Here is a 20,130-nt window from a genome sequence, read left to right as displayed (position 1 = left end):
GTTTCCAAAGTTAAACGAGCATCCAAATCTCATTGATCAACAAAACAGGCCTTCGCATCATTTGTTTTATAAAATGGGCCCATAAATACATGAAATTCAATTTTTTTGCCTCATAATGTGAAAACCTTCGGATTTTACTGGACGCATGGAACAGTAAAAATCAATGCATGATAAGTGACCAATCAGATTGCAGAGATTCTAAAGCCCATTTTACAATAGGGTAAGATGAATGGCACACCCCAACACTGCCTCGTACTAATAACTTGAAGCTGAGTCATGATCTTCATGGGCCCACGACATTGTGCATAAAAGCAAATAATGTATTCACTTTGGAAAGTTTGTAAACATGTGAAGTCAGGCTATTCATTGTATAACACCTCTTCCAAACCATACAAGACTTTATGTAATCTGGGCTACAGCCTAGACTTGTCTTTGGAACCATTACATGTGTTTCCACAAATCATTTATGCTGTAATTGGTGGAAATTTGGGATAGATATTTTATTGTAAGTTGCATGAGAAGTAAACAGCTCATTGCAATTAATATGGGCCAAAGGGGGGGGGGGGCATAGAGTAACACATTCTAAGCTGGCTCTATACTTGAGAATCATTACATCACAGACACCACGCACGAATATGATTTTCTCTTCGGTGAGAATCATGGTTAAAATTCACTCTATGTATGCATACATGTATGAACACACACTGATGCATAAACAGTGATGATCTTGCAGAAGTGAAGAACTCGTCATATACCTACATGTGATGTCAGTTAGCTAACATCCCAGGCAGTCTACAGGTGGTAAAATATATTAGTTTGACAAATAAGGGATTTTGAAGAGCTGAGTGACTCTGGCTTGTTGAGCACGAGGGAAGATACTGTAAAACGAGAAATTTTCGCGTGCATTTTAATTTCGCGTGCATTTTAATTTCGCGAATTTCGCGAGCGCCAAAATTCGCGAAATTAAAATGCACGCGAAAGTTTTTGTCTACACTACATGCATTGAACGCCAGTGGCAATTCGCGAAAATTTCATGCCGCGAAAAAGGCTGTCAGCTCCAATTCGCGAAAATTTCATGCCGCGAATATTTCATGTTTTACAGTAATTTAGAAAATATGCTGAGCTTTGGTCCATATCAAGTTCTCATTGACACCCATTGGATTTCTTGTGCACACATCGTCCATCACAGACTTCAAAACAAAATATGTGATTTGTCTCACTCAAACATAAGTCTAGGAGCAAGTGATTCCTGTATGAGGAAAAAGAATGTCATAGTCCTATGTGACATGCCCTATCAGGGTAGTAACATGTCTAAAGTACTTTGTCCAGGAGAGACTTTCTGATGTCAAGACGCTAGAGTTGTCTCACTTTGGTGGGTATGCGACTGTGCCTTCATTCTCATCAGAGGACGGGCTAAGACCACACAACGCTGAATGCCGACTTCACATTCCCCTTCACGCAGTCCTATGATTGTTGTTGACACTGTCCATTTGAGAGTGCACTTGGTCCTTTTCCACAAGCAGCAGGCGAATACACCTCCATCTTCGGATTCATTTTCGGAAGAAGGTCATCTTCTCAGCTCCTTGTGCATCTTCTGGTCTGATGGTGTGGAAGACCTCCTCCAGGGTGTCCATCTTGTAGGTCTCTGTCTCACGCCTCTCCTCTCTACCCATCCTGGCTTCCACCCTGTTCTGGTACTTCAGTGATGCTTGCTTCTTCAACAGACTCCGATGCTGTCATTTGTGGACAAATCACAAAGAGGAGCTTCAATGATTGGGTGCTCATTGAAGCAGAACAAAAGGAGAAAGCATGCATAAATTCTACACAGGTGAATTTGTTAAGCATGGGGTATTGTGATGGAATTACTATGCTTTATTACTAGAATATATGAGCCTCTATGTCCTCCATGTTCAGAGTAATTTGTTTTTGGTTTCTTAAACTATTGATTTATCTGTTCAAATACCACAATATATCCCACAAATCTATATACAGTTGAACCTCTCTTATCCGGCCTCCCTTTATCCGGATCTCTCTATTATACGGACGCAATCTCGCCGTGATTTTTTTTTTTTTTTTAATTACGGGAGGAAAGGGGGATTCCCAACTCCTTGAGAACTCCTACACAACACACATGAATTACATATACTTGATACATTTCTTAATAATCATTTAGGTAAATCATCCCAAGAATTTATAAAAGAAAATGATTTCATTCTTGCAAACACAAACCTCTATTTTGGGGTCTGTTACTGAGTGTAACAATGAAAAGGTTGCAGGATGCACATTACTACATGTGGTACTACAACGGGCTACATCAGTACATGTGTATGTATGTACATGTATAAAGCATCGAGTCTCCCGTATCCGGCCAAATCCCTTATCCGGATGAGCCCCGCTCCCGACTTGTCCGGATACGAGAGGTTCAACTGTACATGTATGGCACTATTGATTTATGTACTACATGATGTAAAATTATGAAAATCGTCTGTTGCAAAACTTTGTGAGAGAGAATCTAGGATACAAATGGTTTAATGCAGTTGAACGGCACCCAATATTTATTTTGAAGATAAGACAACATCAAATTCTCGTTTGACAATCTACTTGTGTATAAATGCTATTCTGCCATACACTGATACAAATGTAGTGTAGACTTGTTTCAGGGACAATAGGAGACTTTTAATGCAATGGCACCATCACTTTCTCTAATTTGAAAATGATATACACAGGAGTTGGACATATATTGCTGTTATGTAGCAATGTGAAACTTTCCAAACATCTTTACCTAATGCGTTTAATAATCCAATGACAGTCTAATTGCCCTCTTTCCCTGATTTACCCTCTTTCCCCAAGTCGTACTGAATAAGGACTTGTACATCACTGTATAATTTATCAACATACCTGATTGGGTGAGACGTAGTGAGGATTTTCATAGAGTGTAGGACCTACAAAGCTGCCACCAAAGACCTTGATGAGATTGAGAACAAGACGAGGACCAATCTCAGCCAGAGAGCCATCTTCTTCCACTATCTGTAAAACCACAAGCAACAGTAGAAAATAAGCCAGATTACCTTTAGAAGAAAGTATTGAGATTATTGGTATGTGCAATTCTTTAATAGATACATCGTATCTCACAGGGCTGCACAATACCTCAGGTAACCCATTTTTTTTTTCTACACGTTCAACATGTCCCTGTCGGACCATTAGATACCAAGTTTTTCCTTTCTTTACTGGTCCAAAGCTAAAATTTATTGGTCTTGGTTCTTTTTCGAATGGCCCCACCAATGTATTTTCATTTATTTTTTTTTTTTAAACCGGTCATGTCAACCAGTAAATTTTGCAATTCCTAAAAAGTTACTGGCTGGACAGTTATTTTTACTAGTCAGGGACCATTGGACCTGCACCAGTTTTAAAAAGCATTGCCTTACAATCCTCAAATCTTATGATTCATTCAGCTATGTGTGTATCAATGTTGGTATGCATTCATGCATGACAAAAGCAATGACAAAAGTACCATTACTAATTATCTTAGAAAATCTTCTGATGAAAGATGATGGATGAATCCATTGTGGAATCAAGACTTCTGAGGGAAAAACCTTAACAAATTTATGGTGACTGAATTTTTGTTTTCTGGCTGTCTCTATCACCACATATCAAAGCTTTTGATGTGGTGCAACATGAATGCTTTATCATATCTGTTATGTTCTAACCAGAATTTACAATAGCATGATGAACGACAGAATACTTCAGCATGAACTATTTCATATTTACCTGGTAATTTCTAAACCATATTCTGTTGTCTAGAATGGTGAAGGTGTACACATTGTCAGTGAAGGGTTGGCTCTTTGGGTGTAGGTGAGGTGTGCTGAAAATCTGCAACAAGAGAAACAAAAAGCCCCCATTTATTGTCCTCTAATCTACATGAAGCTGTCACCTCCATCAAGATTGTCTCTTTGTATACAAATATCTACTGCAGATTGAACGAGAAATATCACTGATGATGATTAATGAACCACCAGCATCATCATATCACTTTGTACACTATGTGAAGAACAATCATAGCTATATAGCATTGCTGCTATGATAATACCTTGCACTACACACATGAAAAGTATGTCTTCCACCACCCACTCCGTGTGTATTAGGTTTAATCTCAACTGCTAAAAATGAAAACCAAAGAGAAAAAAAGTTTGAGTAAATTGATTAATACGATTTAAAGCAATAAATCATGGTTGACATGGCAAACATCATGTCTAACTTTCATGGAAAATAAATAAATTAAACGAGAACTTACCTGTTTGAAGTTTGATATTTATTATTTGAGTAATAGGAGTGTGAGTTAATATGAGATCCCACTCGTACGCATGCGCAGTCAATATTCGTCGCCCAGGCAAATCTCCACCTAAGCAATCAGACTGTCTTCCGACGTCTAATACATAATGTCAACTTAGGTGAGAGAACTGAACCAAAGACCCAACTGGGTCAAGTGAGATTTGCCTGATCCATGAGGAAATGCGACCACTGTCACAATCCCACAATCTGGAATACACTGTAAATTGACGGAGTAAGAACATTACCTTGAAGTTTGAATTGAGGGTGGGAGTGGAGGGCATATTAACTCACACTCCTATTACTCAAATAATAAAAATCAAACTTCAAACAGGTAAGTTCTCGTTTAATTTATTTATTATTTTTCGTAATCTCCGTTGTTCGTTAATATGAGATTTTGAAGCAAGTGGTCGCATTTCTGCAAAAACCAAGCAATGTATGGTGATAAGAATGACATAGTAGCTCACCAATAATACTCTTTCTCTTCAATGATTATCCAGTACCGCCATGGAGAACCTACATGTAGGTCCTGCCCTGATCGACGGCTTATCATAGAACCTGTTGAAGGTTTCCTCATTAGACCATCCGGCCTGTTTCAGAATGTCCGCTATGGGCACATCTGCTGTCTTTGCAGTAGAGACTGCTGCAGCCCTTGTAGAATGCGGTTTGAAAATTCTAGTGTCGATACCCGCCGCACTCATTGTCTCCTTTATCCACCTGGAGATGGTTTGCTTACTGGCTCGTTTGTGAGGTTTCCTATGACATATGAACAGGTGCCTTTCCGTATTCCTCATCACTTTTGTACGCTCAATGTACTTTTTCAGGTAGCGTACCACACAGAGTCTCTTCTCTGAAGGATACTCTTCAATTGTAGTCGTACTCCCTACTCTGTCGGAGGTCTTGTTCTGTTTTACCAAGTCACTGACATGAATCTCTACGCTATTATCCTTCCAAACCAGGCCATCAATATGAATGTAGAACAAAGTCTGTGCCCTTTGTGCCGAAGTGAGTGCGAGCAACATACACAGCTTATGAGTAAGTTCACACAAAGATAGCTTACTGGCTGGTGACATTTTGCGGAGATGATCTAACACGATTTTAACGTCCCAGATATGGTTGTACCGTGGCAGCGGAGTTCGTAAATGAAATACACCTTTCATGAATCTTGTCACCAAAGGATGTGTACTAATTGTACAGTTGCTGTTCTCCAACAGCACCACCGAGGCCAAAGCACTTCTGGCACAGTTAATAGCACTGTAACTCAACTTATGTACATGAAACAGATAACTCAAAATTCTATAACACTTTCTACAGCAGTGCAGTGACTGTTCAAAGTTTCCTGTCTGCAATACTCTTGCCATTTCTTAATGTAAGTTCCATATTGTGTGCGTGTAGACAGTCTCCAAGATGCACACAACACGTCCACAGTCCTGTCCTGTAGTCCCTTTATCTCGAACTGTGAACGCCAATCCTGCAACAAAGAAGATCGAGTTTAGTGCAGAGTGGGTGGGTAGCCTTAGATACTGGTTGTGTCAGCAAGGATTTGCTTCTTTTCAAGATCAAAGGTTCTTCACTCATCATACTTGTCAAGAGAGGGAACCAGGCCTGTGTAGGCCAATTTGGTACCACAAGCAGGCCATGTGCATTGTCTTCTTGTATTTTCTGTAGGCATTTTGCTACCAAACAGAAAGGAGGGAAGGCATAAAAGAGTGCAAATTTTCCCCAGTCTAGTGTGAATGCATCAACTGACTCTGCATTGGGATCTGGCAACCATGAAATGTACCTAGGTAGCTGAGCATTTAGTCTGGATGCAAACAAATCAATTACTGGTGTACCATACTTAGCCACAATCTTCTCAAAGCTATTCTTATCTAGCATCCACTCTGTTCTGTCATTAAAGTGTCTAGACATGAAGTCTGCCTCGTTGTTCTGGCACCCAGGTAAGTGAGCTGCTGACAGCCATATATTGCGTTCTATACACCAATGCCAGATGTCTAACACTACCTGATTGCACGTTTCTGATTTCAGCCCTCCCATGTTATTAAGGTAGGCAACAGCCGTAGTGTTATCAATCCTCAATAGGACATGTACATTTCTCTTATCTGCACAGAAGGATTTCAGAGCCAGTCCAGCTGCCAGTGTTTCTAGGTAATTAATACCCGATGTTTGAGCTGAATGTACTTCCTCTGTGGTCCACCTGCCACCTGTGTGAGAGGTTAAGTCTGTAGCACCCCATCCCTCTGCACTGGCATCTGTACGTAGCTCCAAATTGACCTTTTGTCTGACAACATGATTAAATGACTCATGAATATGTTCTTTCCACCATATCAATTCATGTCGTGCCTCCATGGAAAGAGTCATGGGCCTATCAAAATGACCACAAGCTGCCTTAAGGGCCTGTACCTTGTCTCTCTCTAGATATCTGTAATGCAGTGGGCCATACTGTACTGCAGGGAACGTGGCAACTATTTTCCCTATGACCCTAGCAACCTTTTGAATGGATGGGGTGGCAAGGGATAAGAGGGAGGTGCAAACCTCATAAATGTCATCTTGTTTTTCCCTTGGCAAAGTAATGTGCATTGACCTAGTATTCAAATGAAACCCAAGGAACTCTAGGTCTAGGCCTGGGCTAAGTACTGACTTCTCAGGATGAATTAAGAACCCCAGCTCTGTTAGAAGCTTAGTGGTAGCTGAAACAGCCCTTTGGGTAGCATCCTTAGATCTCCCAATTATCAAAGTGTCATCAAGATAACCCATAACTACATGTCCTTCTGTTCTAAGCTGGGCAAACACTGGCTTCAGCATTTTTGTAAACAGTCTGGGAGCCGAGCTGAGACCATTAGGTAAGGCCTTGTATTGGTACAGTTTACTTTGCCAATAGAAACGCAAATACTTTCTCGATGATGGATGGACGGGAACTGAATAGTATGCATCTTGTAAATCAATAGATGCAATGTAGCAATTTGGGCTGAGCAGTGACAAGGCTGTATGTATGTTGTCCATTTTGAAATGCTGATAAAGGATGCCTGTATTAAGATCAGAAAGATCAAGGATAACTCGTAAGGAACCATTCTTTTTGGGTCTCGTGAAAATATTGGAGATGAATTCTCCATTCTCATGTTCGCAAAGTTCAATCACATTTTTAGCTAAGAGGCGAGAAATCTCTTCCTCTATTTGACTGTTAAGCTCTGAACTGCGAGATAAATTATACAACTCTTTCCCTCTTACAGTAGGGAATTCATTAGGATCAAATTCGAGTTTGTATCCTTTGACAGCATTCAAAATGTATGGATCTGAAGTCAGGCTTCTCCATTTGTCATAGAAATTTTTCAGTCGTCCACCCACCATTGAACAAGCAAGATTTATGAGAGGGCATGTACTCACCTCTGCAGAGGATGAGGAGACTGTTGGTTTAACATGCTCAGTTACTTGCGGGCCCCCGCAAACCCCCGGTATTGAGGGCTCTGTCGGCCGCTGCCCTTGTTGGGTCTGGTCATCGGGGTGGCAGTGTGTGGCTTCCACGAACGCTGGCCTAAAAAAGGCTGCTGTACCGACCCAGCCTGTACGGTTGGCGTGGTCCACCCCGCTGATCTCATTCTACGGTAATTAGCTTCCGTCTGTCGGCGGTAAGGGTGATAATGAGACTGTGACTGCGAATATGGACGCTGACGGGAGTTACCTGTTGAGAAAGGTTTTGAGCCTTTCACAACACCGGCTGCTGCTCTTTGTTCTTCCTGGATGTCTTTGACTTTCTTTCCTAAGTCATCACCAAACAGCTGTTTGGTCACAGGGTTCTGAGGCTTGCACAAGTGTGCAAATTTTGCATTCAAGCCAGGTTTAATGAGGTCCTTCCTCAAGGCGTTTAGCTCAAAATTAGAGCTACACAGGAGTCCGAGAGCGTCCTGCTGTTTTTCTGACAGCTCCGAAACAGAAAGGGTCTGCGCAAAAGCAGTGATGCCTTTTACAAGAGCGCTCTGAATACGCTGTAGCTTCAGGTCCCTAGCCCGGGTAGTAGGGTTGAGATTCTCCCAAATTGTCAAGCTGACTTTGGGCACGTCAAGTAGTGGACAGTTTTCTGGGCTAGTGTACTTCTTACCAGTCTCCTCTAGGGCAGCCTGTTCAAGAGTGTGGCTGACAAGGTAGGATACCGACCCAGCAATATTCTCATCTAAGGGTTTCCCCACGCTGAGAGGCACTGCGAATTTTGCTGCGATAGCTGGGATGGCTACATTCTTGCCAGAGGCAGGAGTAGCATTACTATCTTCAGTGCTTGTTTCAGCACTGAAATCAGAAGTCTGTGAGTCAGACGTTGGTGTAAGTTTACAGCCAAAAGGCCCATCATCTTGATCGCAGTCATACTCATAGTCAGATAAAGGGAGATTATCATCCTCATCTCCGAGACTTCTCGTGTCATGACTACTACGAGTCTGTGGATGAGAAAGTGGCAACTGATCCACCAATTTTCCCAGCATCTCTTCCAGTTTATTCAGACGATGTTCAAAATTTGAGCCACCAACACTAGTGCTTGGTCCCGACTTCGAGGTCGTGGTCTGTGGAGGCTCTGCACGAATGCAGGCCTGACTGTCCTTCTTTGAAATAGGATCTGCACGAATGCAGTCCTGGACAGCCCGAGAATCTTTGGCTAATATCTCAGAGTCAATCATGATCGAGGGCTTCTTAATCAAAAGGTCTGAGACCTCAGAGGTAGCAGCCGACTTGGCGAACTTCCGTGCAATCACGGGAGGAGGAGAAGTAATCTTCGCCGGTGCTTTGCCTTTGGCTTTCCCCGTGCCTTTACCACCGCGGCTAGCCGAGCTCGCCGCTGCCGTCTTACCCTTTCCCCCCGGATCGCTGCCGGGGGAGGGACCCGCTCGCGGTCCGCTGGCGATGCTGGTGGAACCCGCATCGCGAACCAGCTTCTCGTGCGGGAAATTCGGCTTCGTGGAAGAACCCGAATTCGCTTCCATCACTCTCCAAAAATACTACCAAACGATCGGGGAGGTAAAATAACCTATTAAACCCCGAAAACTAGAACGCGAAAGATCGCAAAGTGAAAGAAAATCGGCGAAATTTAGAGCTCAAAATGGCGACTTGACCGCTAAGAAACACACGCTACGAATGAATTGTCTGCGCATGCGTACGAGTGGGATCTCATATTAACGAACAACGGAGATTACGAAAAATAATAAATTTTGCCAATCTATACCTCAATGTCATTTTGTAAAACCAAGTTTAGTCTAAGTAACTCAAAATAAGCTGCCAAAGCAGTTTGTTCTACAAGATTTTTGTAACAAAACATAGAGCAACCAACTAGCCCTACACTGACTCTTACATACAACTGTATACCCCTTCATTTTTTTTTTTTTTGCATGGTGGGAATGCAATATCTAGATGAACAGAACAAATAATTACAGCAGTCACATCTGTAAAGATACATTGTAGGTTTATCCCTCTGGATACAGAATTAATACATACGTGTACATAAATGCGCACGCAAATTGATCTAATTCAATATATGCTGTACTTTTAACACATGTATACATTTCTTCCGAAAATTTCACAACATTGAAGAAAAAGGCTATTCACGGACTATGGTATGTTGATGACTAAGAAATCATCATAAATGCGATCTCTTGTTGTTCTGTAAAACACTTGCCACTTCTATATTATTGTGAGTAAAGCATCACCAACCTGTGTGAAGAGCTCCTTCAAGAGTCTGTGATGAGCTGTCTCATCAAACTTTGGATCGAAGGAGAGAAGGGGTCGTGACCCCTTCAGACAGTTTCCTGTCAGCTTCAGTTCTGCCATGGTGTGAACTATATGCAAGGGGGGCGAGAAGAGAGAAAAGATTAGGACATTGGAAAGCTCTTTGGATGAGGAAAGAGCATCTTTCACACATCACTTCATCTTTCATACCCTGTGCAGGGAGCTGAATGGCTGAAGTTGTAGTCCATGCTGGCCAAAGCACTGAAACTGCCTGGTATTCAATATCACACGGTTCTGCTGATGGCAAGCATCAGTGACTTTTTCTTTCTTCTTAAAATTAGAAAGGCCTCATGGCTGGACAAATGAACAGATGCCCAACCAGAGAATCCCAATGCCTCAAGCACATATGCAGAGGTGGCATAGAACAGTCAAAAACAGTAAATTTGCTATAACAGGCATTTTCCCCGAGTATTCCCCGAGTATACTCGGGACTCGTCCTCAACAGAATAAATTCTCAGAGAGGGGGAAAACACTGAAGGAAATCTACTGCCAATGAAATTCACAAATGCCTTTGAAAATCGTACATGGACTGTGAACAAAGAGCAAAGGAAAATCTACACATACAGGACAACAATATTTATACAATTTTACACATATCGATAATATGAATTTTGAAGGGGAAGGTTAACAGAAGAAAAAGGCACACTAAGTGATTAATAGGATCAGAGTTTCCTTGGCAGGAATCAAGGAAGTACAGGTAAAAATGGATGAAACTTACTGTTTTCTACCAGAAACTTTGCTGATGGTCCATGTGGTATATTTGCAAACCTGTTTGAAAGAAATATGAAGGACCACTTCACTGTAACTTAATACATACTGTAGAAGATGGGAGATGGCAAGCACCAATTCATGAGTGTTTACAGCAAATACTGTATGACATTTCTTTCTTGAATCGAAAAAAACAAACAAACAATAATCTTGTATCATCTTTTACAGCTGTAAGGAATAAATGCCATTTAGTGGGATGAATTGAGCCTTTCTCTTCTTTGCTACCTTACAGAAATTACTTTTCTCTTGCTATCATAGAATTAAATCTATGCCTGATCATAATGTATCAACTCGTCTTAAGCATAAAATCTTACAGTATTTAACCTATCCAAAGAAAGTAATGAAGAATACAGCTGTATATATACATTAGCATATTGCTGTTGGTCAACATTAGGCAAAACATACCACATTGCTTATAGGACTAACGATACATGAACTCTCACAGCGCTTTGAAAAGGTACGCACCATCAGTACATCCTTATACTCGTCAAAGCTCATTCAAATTGTAAAGGCAAGGCTAAAACTCCCTTGTAGTCACAGGGTACAGCAACTGCAGGATTCTCTGATTATATCACTGATGAAGTTCTTGCTTGCCTGAAATACTAACAACTACTAATAGTAAGGCTTGAAAGTATCCTGCAGTAGGCACCATTTCACTATCAAACATGATAAACAATATAACTTACCAAAGATACAGGTCCATCTTCTTCCTTGCTTCAAAGAAGATGCACTTATTGCAGTTTCTCATCTCACAAATCTATAGGAGTAGACACATCAAAAATACATATTTCTTTTTGTAAGTATGACAGCGTACTACAGGTCGGGGTCTCATGGCCATCATCTCAAAGACATTTAATCTGTTTGTGTATCTGAGTTTAGAGGACTATTTGCAACTGAAGCGTTGAACCTAATTAAGTTGAGCAGAACTATGCTCCTCACAGTAAAGAGAGAGAGAGAGAGGACAAAGAAAACATTTTAAATATATAATGACTGCACAATAGCAACATTTACACATACAGAAAAAAAAAACTACACCTCAAACATTGTGGAAAAGACTTAAGAACTAATACTGAATTCTGCACAAGTTGTATCTGAATCAAAAGGGATACAGAGGAAAACTCAACCCTGTTTCAACCTATCAGGAAACATCTTTGAGACTCTGATAGACAATGACACATTGTACTTGTGCTGCAGAAGTTGGTGCCAACGATATCATGATCAGTCTTTTGTTGTTATCAGAGCTATGTCCAGTGTCCAGATGACAGTTAGCATTACTTCACTCACTTTCATATCATTTTATGAAGGTCTACTCATATGATTACAGAGAAAGAAAGAGAAGCTATTAGCAATTTCACTCACCTCATTTATCAAAAAGAAATTGTCCTTCCTATCCATCTTGGAATCTGTGAAAAACAAAAGAATCAAGTGTACCATTGAATACATGAAATGAGAAGGGTAGCAAAGTGATTCCTGAATGCTAAGATATATGAGCACTCTCTACACATAAAACTTGAGATAAAGTCAATCATATCTTATGATATGGGCAAATTGATACTGGGCTATCTAGTAAACATGACCAATTCGAGGTACTGCAAATATGCAAAGCATCATTATACAGCCCTGTCAAAAATGTGCTCTGGGTTAGCACAAGTAGCACTGTCACTTGTGGTTGTCTAGCCTATGTCTTCATCCATATACGCTGCAATGCTATCAAAGCATGCATTTTGTTCATCACTACTCTTTACCCCAGTTTGATTTCGGCGAAAAAAAAAAAAGTCAGAGGAGTCACTGGGTCATCAAGCTGCAATACTGCTGCAATGTGCCGGTAACACTATGATGAACAAGAAATTTTTATAAATACCCTTGGATGACAGATGTGATCTGGGTTGGTTGGTTGGCAAGCTTTACATGTTTCTTTCCAAACTCATCTCAGTCAAAGGGCTCTTTACTAATCAAAGCCGTACTAGCATGTTTCTGCTGCTTTCACAACCAGTGATATAAGATCACACTTGTGTACACAAGTCACAAATGGAATCATAGAAATTAAAACAACAAGGAAAAGTAGAAATTACGCGGTGCGTAACATATGTCCCCGCCGGAAGTAGCATTTAGTGACAAAATGTACAATACAGGTAAAAAATCAAGGTCAAAGGTCAAAGAAGTCAAAGGTCAAAATTCTGTGTAGAAGTTTTGAAGCCCTCACCTAGTGCCATCACATAAAGCAAACGGAATCAAAATCGGGTTAGAAATGGCGAAGGAGTAGCATTTTGTAGCAAAATGTACAATATAGGTCAAAAATCAAGGTCAAAGGTCAAAGAAGTCAAAGGTCAAAATTCTGTGTTGAAGTTTTGAAGCCCTCACCTAGTGCCATCACATAAAGCAAACAGAATCGAAATCGGGTTAGAAATGGCGAAGGAGTACAGAATTTTGAAGCAAAATGTATAATATAGGTAAAAAAATCAAGGTCAAAGATCAAAGAAGTCAAAGGTCAAAATTCTGTGTAGAAGTTTTGAAGCCCTCACCTAGTGCCATCACATAAAGCAAACGGAATCGAAATCGGGTAAGAAATGGCGAAGGAGTAGCATTTTGTAGCAAAATGTACAATATAGGTAAAAAATCAAGGTCAAAGGTCAAAGAAGTCAAAGGTCAAAATTCCGTGTACCAGTTTTGAAGCCCTCACCTAGTGCCATCACATAAAGCAAACAGAACCGAAATCAGGTTAGAAATGGCGAAGGAGTAGCATTTTGAAGCAAAATGTACAATATAGGTCAAAGGTCAAGGTCAAAGGTCACAACTGAAATTCTGTGTACACTTGTAGAAGTTTCAAAGCTCCCATGTAGTGCTATCATATAAAGCAAACAGAATCAAAATTGGCTCATAAATGACAGAGAAGTAGCAAATTGAACATTTTGATCACACACGGACGCACAGACGGACGGACACACACACGTACGGAGCCCGTTTCATAGTCCCCTGCTCGAACTCGTTCGGCGGGGACAATTAAGCGATGGCTGACAAAACAAAAGTTCTAAGGAAATGCTATTTGTACTAATGTAGCCTACATATTTTGTACATTGCAATCATGACACAGTATGCAAATTACACCAGACCCAAAGTTTTGCATCAGCATGGTGCTAGCACATGCAACTGTTCAGTTGTGAAGGTTTGGTGGTAGAGGTGGAAATTAGAGTTTGGTGGAGGTAGGTGTGGAAATAAAGGTTACTTATTGTTGTACAAGTAACATACAAATGTAGTCCACTTACCTGCTCTTGAATGTGGCATTAGTGTTCGCAGGTCATTCATCAGATGTCGCCCCCTGTATGACACCCCCCTCGAAGCAAATACCAATACCCTCTCCTTGTTGGTCCATTTTCCCTGAAAGAAGCAACATCATTCACGAGTTTATTGCCAAGGCCAGAGAAAAAACAAAAACAAATGTGAGGCATAATGGGGTATTTGTTCCAAGTTCATCATGTCACTATTAAGCAATGACTGCAACTTATTCTGTTCTACTGTGCCTCTTCTGCATGCTGCCCAAGCTAGCTACCAAGGCATTACTGCAATACTGTATGTCCTGAGGGGTGGCAGGTTAAATCAAAGCTGGTTCTTTCTTTTTGACCTGGCCTGTATAGAACATGCAATCCTAAATGTTAGTGAGCATCAAATCAAAAACACCTCATTGCCTACTCTCTCTGCTCTGCATAGTTCTATTAGTATAAACATCATAGTCTAGACCTCTATGTGACTTTAGATGCTTTTTAAATGTTTGAATGGTTTCTGCTGATAGGATCCTCAGATATGTCTCAAATGGCAATGCTTTAGATCTACTGTTTACTATACTACATTACCCTAAAGTTACTAGTATTCTAGTACCTATACACAGCCCAGTCGCTGTATTGGGCTTCGCATGGTGTCTGGTCAGGCTAGTATTCTAGCAGGCTATGACACGCTTTGGCCAATCATATCTACAGTTGTTGTTGTTGTTGAGTTTTTTAGGCACTTTTCAGTCAAACTTGACTATTTACGTCACTCTGTACGGTGCATTTGTTGTGCTTGTACAGTGGCCTGGTCGTTACCGCCTGGCTTGGTCTCTCGTTAATTGTTGGTTTATTATTCCTTTTCTTTTGTTTAATTAGCTTATTGCACACTGACTGGGCTGAGGCGGGTTGTATGGATTGGCTTGTCGAGTCTGGCACCATGGTTCATGTGTGTCACGTCCTCACTGTGCTGGTTGATGTCGTTTGATGGCGCTCTTTAGTCGGGGTCCTCGCGCAGCAGCTCCCGGCGAATATATAAAATGGTTTTTTGTTTTTTTTTTCTGCATAAATAACTTGAGTTTTTGTGGTTGATTAAAACAATTTATCAACCTCTAACAAATTTTGGTTTTGAACCATACACACTGGGCACTACTCTAATCTACATTAAACTGTTATCTTACTTATAACATTCATTTAATTTACATAAAAATCAAATAAGAAAACCTACAAACAACAAAAGATATATAAATATCATACGCATTATGTATACGATAAACAATAATAAAACATAACAATTTTACCTTTTATCATTATACATACTATTCAATAAACTTGTATCATCATGCTATAATATCAATACAAATTACAGTGTAGATCTATATCAAATATTTACCAGTGCATTTAACAAAACAAATAATACACTTTTGTTGAGGATGATGCAATATACTACTTATACTAAGATTAGTTACTCCAAGATAATATTGTAACTGGTTTCTGTATTCTTTGTAACCCGGACATTCTAAGAGGAAATGTTGCACCGTTTTTGATATACTGCACTGAGAACATTTACCATCAATATGTTTTCCTAATTCAAAAGTTTCATTCAGTAAACAACTTCCTACTCTTATGATCTGTGAAGTATATTCTCATCACGTCTGCAATATAGATTGCTTTTTAGTTTTACATGTCTGCTTTATGTTTGGCTGTATGTGAAAAAAAAAATCGACCTCTTTCAGAGTTTTCCCATTGTAGTTGCCACTGTTTCATATAACTTAATGGTTAAATACAGTATAATGGCATTCATCTCACTTAAGCTGCTACGGACTTGTTTCCCCAAGTGTTTTTCAGCAAGTTTTTTGCTAACGTGTCGACTTTGTCATTCCCTCTGATATCACAGTGGGAGGGGATCCATTCAAAATTACCATATCTGACGGTTTCATGAAATTTCATAGTCAATTACAGAAGAAAAGTAGCTAATTTTGACTCAAAAGTACGCTGATCGACGGCTGTGTCAGCGTACAGAATGGATGATCGATTATGTGGAAGAGCGATATAACGATGATAATCGATTGTTTTAGTCTGTGATAAGCCGCTTGTTTGGTGTTTAGCCACAATAATTATGTCGGCTCGACAGTAAAATGTGGAAGAAAGAATGTGATCTTGATGCGTCTGTTTATCGTTTTAGTTAATTTTCTCCATGCGTGTGACTGTATATCTATCAACATTTTTTGCTGACTAAGTGATGGATGGATAACATGTGTACAAAACAGTAAAAGATATATGAAAAATGGAAATCATCCATCATGAATATTGCACAATAAAATGGATTTTTACTACAAAACAAAAGCAAATACTGGGGTTGCAGTTTTTGTATACATGACTTTAAAAATGAAATGAAAAAATAAATACTATCATAAAAACAATTACTTTCTACTATAAGTTGAACTTATCAATTAAAAACATATTACCATTTCAATTTCAATATTCTGTTTCTTTTTAGGCAAAATGAGCACTTTATGAGAAGTCCACGATATTAGTACATGAATGTATAACACAATTTTTGTAATACTATTCTCATTAATTTATTGAATTAGGCCTATGAATTATGTAGATTACTAGAAACAAATCCCCTTTGAATTCAACTTCCAGCTCATCTTCTTTTCTCTCTCTTTCTCTCTCCCTCCTAATAGCCTAACCTTTTTCTTCCACTTTTCCTTCAACCTCATTCTATTCCCTTCAACACTATTCAAATTAGATTATAATATTATTATCAGCTTTTCTTGATCTTGATCTTGATGGTGTACGTTGATCAGCCCTGGTAGAGCAACACTCAACTTTGGTTCATAGGTCATGGTAGAAGGGACATTACTCAAAATGTTTGAATAATGTATCTTTAAATGAACGTGGATCAGCTATATTGGTTATTGCTTGTGGTAAGGAATTCCAGTATCTGGTGGTTCTTGGGAAGAATGAGTATAGATGGAGATCAGTTCTGGAAGTAGGGAGCTTGATTTGAAGAGGCTTCCAACTCCTGGTCCTTCTAAGTGGTTCAGGGTTGAATTCACCATGTCTTTCGAGGGGCAAATCAACCAGGCCATAGATTATTTTATGCATGGATATGATACTGTTCATGTGATGCCTATGTTCCAGGGTAGGTAGTTTGATATTCTGGAGCATGGTTGTTACAGAGCTTCCATAATTGTAATCGTTGGTTATGAAACGGGCAGCTTTCCTTTGTATAGCCTCTACTTTTTGGATAAGCCTCAAAGTGTGCGGGTCCCAAACAGGGCTACAGTACTCCAGGTGAGGGCGGACTAAACTCTTATATGCTTGTACTTTGACATTAAGAGGGGCTCTATGGAGGTTACGCCGTAGAAATCCGAGCATACTGCTTGCTTTGTTGGTGATGTTGTCAATATGTGTATTCCAATATGTGTATTTGTCATGATAAAATCAATACTTGCCACAATTTTTAAAGAAAGGATCAATGCCTAATGCACTTGTCAATGTAATGACTCACCCCACTACCCCTGGACATGGGTGCGTCATTTCCTCGTTTGGTCCGTCAAATTTGTGACCCAGGTGTGCGTCATTTTACCAGCTATGTCCGTCAAATTTTTGACCGAGAGGTGCGTCAAAATCCCATCATTGTCGTCAAATTTTTGACCGAGGGGTGCGTCATGGTACGTCACTTGGCTATGGAAAATAACACGCATTATTCTGAACCGAGGGGTGCGTCATGGTATGCACTTGGCTATGGAAAACTGCACGCATTTTTGCACGCTACCAGTACCGGATACACGTACGTACCGCGAGTGAATTTACAGTGAGCGCTTTCCCGCGGCAAGTGAAAATCAAAGTCAGGAAGCGTTTTGGAGTAGGCCTAAGAGGGAAAAATGCTTGCCCAAATCTCGCAAGCAAATGATTTTAAAGCCACCCTTTCTCCTCACATTTTCTTTCCAACAAACTCATGAAATCACGCATACTCAATCTCAAGCCAGACGGACTGTTTAGCGATATAACGATTTCAACCTCACAGTACTAAATAGTAAAATCAAAGATCGTATACGGAATTCCGTATACGATCTTTGGTATACCGTTGCGTGGTGCGTACTGCGCGTACCTGCAGTATAGTAGCAGGCAAGTCGAGTGTTAGTGGTGCGCGACTCGCTCGCTAATGCTGTGCAATTCGCAAGTGAGCAGCGTGCTCGTTATTCCTCATCGAACGTACATCGTCCATGTGTTGCATTCAACCGGACTAGAAATGGCCGCGCACATACAGCGCACCTGCAGACAAGTCATGGCCAGGTGACTATGGATTGCATGCACATACATTCGGAATATCGTAGCAGCAGAGTGATGTACGGTGAATGACGGTACGGTGCTTACAGGGCGCGGGTAAGGGAAACTTGCCGAAACTTTGACAAATTGTGTTTACGAACCGAAAGAAAATGAAATTGCGTGAATAAAGCGTATGCAAAAATCCTTTCAGTATTTACGGGGTGCGTCAAATGTACCGAGGATGTCCGTCAAGAAAGTGACCTAGGTGTTCGTCAAAAACCCCGTGTTGTCCGTCAAAAAAGTGACTGTGGTGTTCGTCAAAAACCCCCTGTGGTCCGTCAAAAAGTGACTGTGGGGGTGCGTCAAAAACCCCGTGTGGTCAGTCAAAAAATGACCATGACGCACCCATGTCCGGGGGTAGTGGGGTGCGTCATTACATTGACAAGTGCATAAATCCTGGTATGAATAATCTGTATCAATAATTTGAATAGTGATAATCATGATGGTGGCAATGAAAACAAAGAACTATCACAATAGCTCACTTGAGCCTTCGACTCCAGCTCCGGTGAGTTAACAATAAGAAAAAAAAATACGAAAAAGAAAGTAGGGGCTACACATATTGCACGAGTCAAGTTCGACATAATGTTAGCAAGCTGCTAACTAGAGACTACCAGAATCGATTATAATCGTTGACATCGTTCTCTGCGAAATCAGTGCACCACTTTACGTCGGAGACTATGTTCGCGACCGACGTACTTTTCAACTCCGATTTCTCATTTTTCTTCCCTTTTCGGCTTTCTAATTCCATGAAAACTCTCCGATATGGTTCAATTTAGCATCTCCAATAGCTGCTCAAAATTTGATTTACAAACGGCGATGTGAACGGTAGGTGTGCATTTCTACATGGTTACCACAATTTCTGTCTTATCTCAATAGTAAAATGGGATGTAATTTTATTTAAATCTTTCAAATCACACAGAATCATATCTAACTACTGTTGTTACAGTCTCACCAACATCATTATAAGCATATGGGACTATCTAAAAATCAAATAACGTCCGTCTATCTGCCTACACTACAAAGGAAAAATATCAGCAAAGTCTTTTACCGGAACTTTCTTATTCGAGATGTCACTCTCACAGGGTTCACTTCCTTCAGAATCCGCTTTCTTTTTCCTCTTGTTCTCCAAAATTTGTTGCAAGTATTTTCTTTTCCCCATTTTCTTTTCTGTTCGGTGGGCTTTTCGACTCTTACAAGAAGTACAGCATGATGTAGTGTATTTAGTCCCTTCAACACGTGGTGCAGCAGCAGTGCATCATGCGATGCACGCGCGACGCTCACGTACCGTGTGCGTACGTACCGGTGCACAGTGGCCAGAATGAGCTCAAAGTGCGCCAAAATTATATTCAGTGGTTTCTTTTTACCCAAATTTGGTGTCTTAGGGTAATTAGGGGCGTAGAATTGATTGAACATAATTTCAAACTCATATGACGTCACTGTGATGCTGTTTTTTCATTGGCTACCAAAAATCTGTCTGTAAATGACGAATAAAGCAATGCAAATCTTAGGCTGTTATTTTTTTCTTTAAACATTAATTTATCTTTTCACCTTCACTGACACTGCTTATCTACTACCATTGAATACACGACGCTTACATGTCAAAGAAAGTGTATAAACATTCGGGTTTCGTTAAAAGAATCGAATTTATGCTGAAAGTTCCATATTACACACG

The 20,130-nt window shown here is 40.3% G+C and overlaps 1 protein-coding gene across 1 annotated transcript; it reads right to left on the bottom strand.

Moving 5' to 3' along the window:
* Positions 1-977: 977 nt before the first annotated feature.
* Positions 978-19,624, bottom strand: LOC139724797 (ribosome biogenesis protein BRX1 homolog). The gene is made up of 10 exons (XM_071635914.1): positions 19,478-19,624; positions 15,013-15,112; positions 14,124-14,235; positions 12,220-12,263; positions 11,547-11,617; positions 10,811-10,860; positions 10,018-10,142; positions 3,769-3,870; positions 2,899-3,027; positions 978-1,733 (listed from the first exon to the last, which is right to left on the bottom strand). The coding sequence occupies exons 1-10, from the start codon at positions 19,615-19,617 to the stop codon at positions 1,551-1,553; spliced, it is 1,056 nt and encodes a 351-aa protein (XP_071492015.1). The 5' UTR covers positions 19,618-19,624; the 3' UTR covers positions 978-1,550.
* Positions 19,625-20,130: the final 506 nt, after the last annotated feature.

This window comes from Diadema antillarum, unplaced genomic scaffold, assembly GCF_040938485.1.
Source record: "Diadema antillarum isolate AM-2024a unplaced genomic scaffold, OU_Dant_1.0 scf00000230, whole genome shotgun sequence".
Classification (NCBI taxonomy): Eukaryota; Metazoa; Echinodermata; class Echinoidea; order Diadematoida; family Diadematidae; genus Diadema; species Diadema antillarum.
Note: the sequence above shows the minus strand (reverse complement) of the source record. Positions and strands in the feature narration are given on the sequence as shown.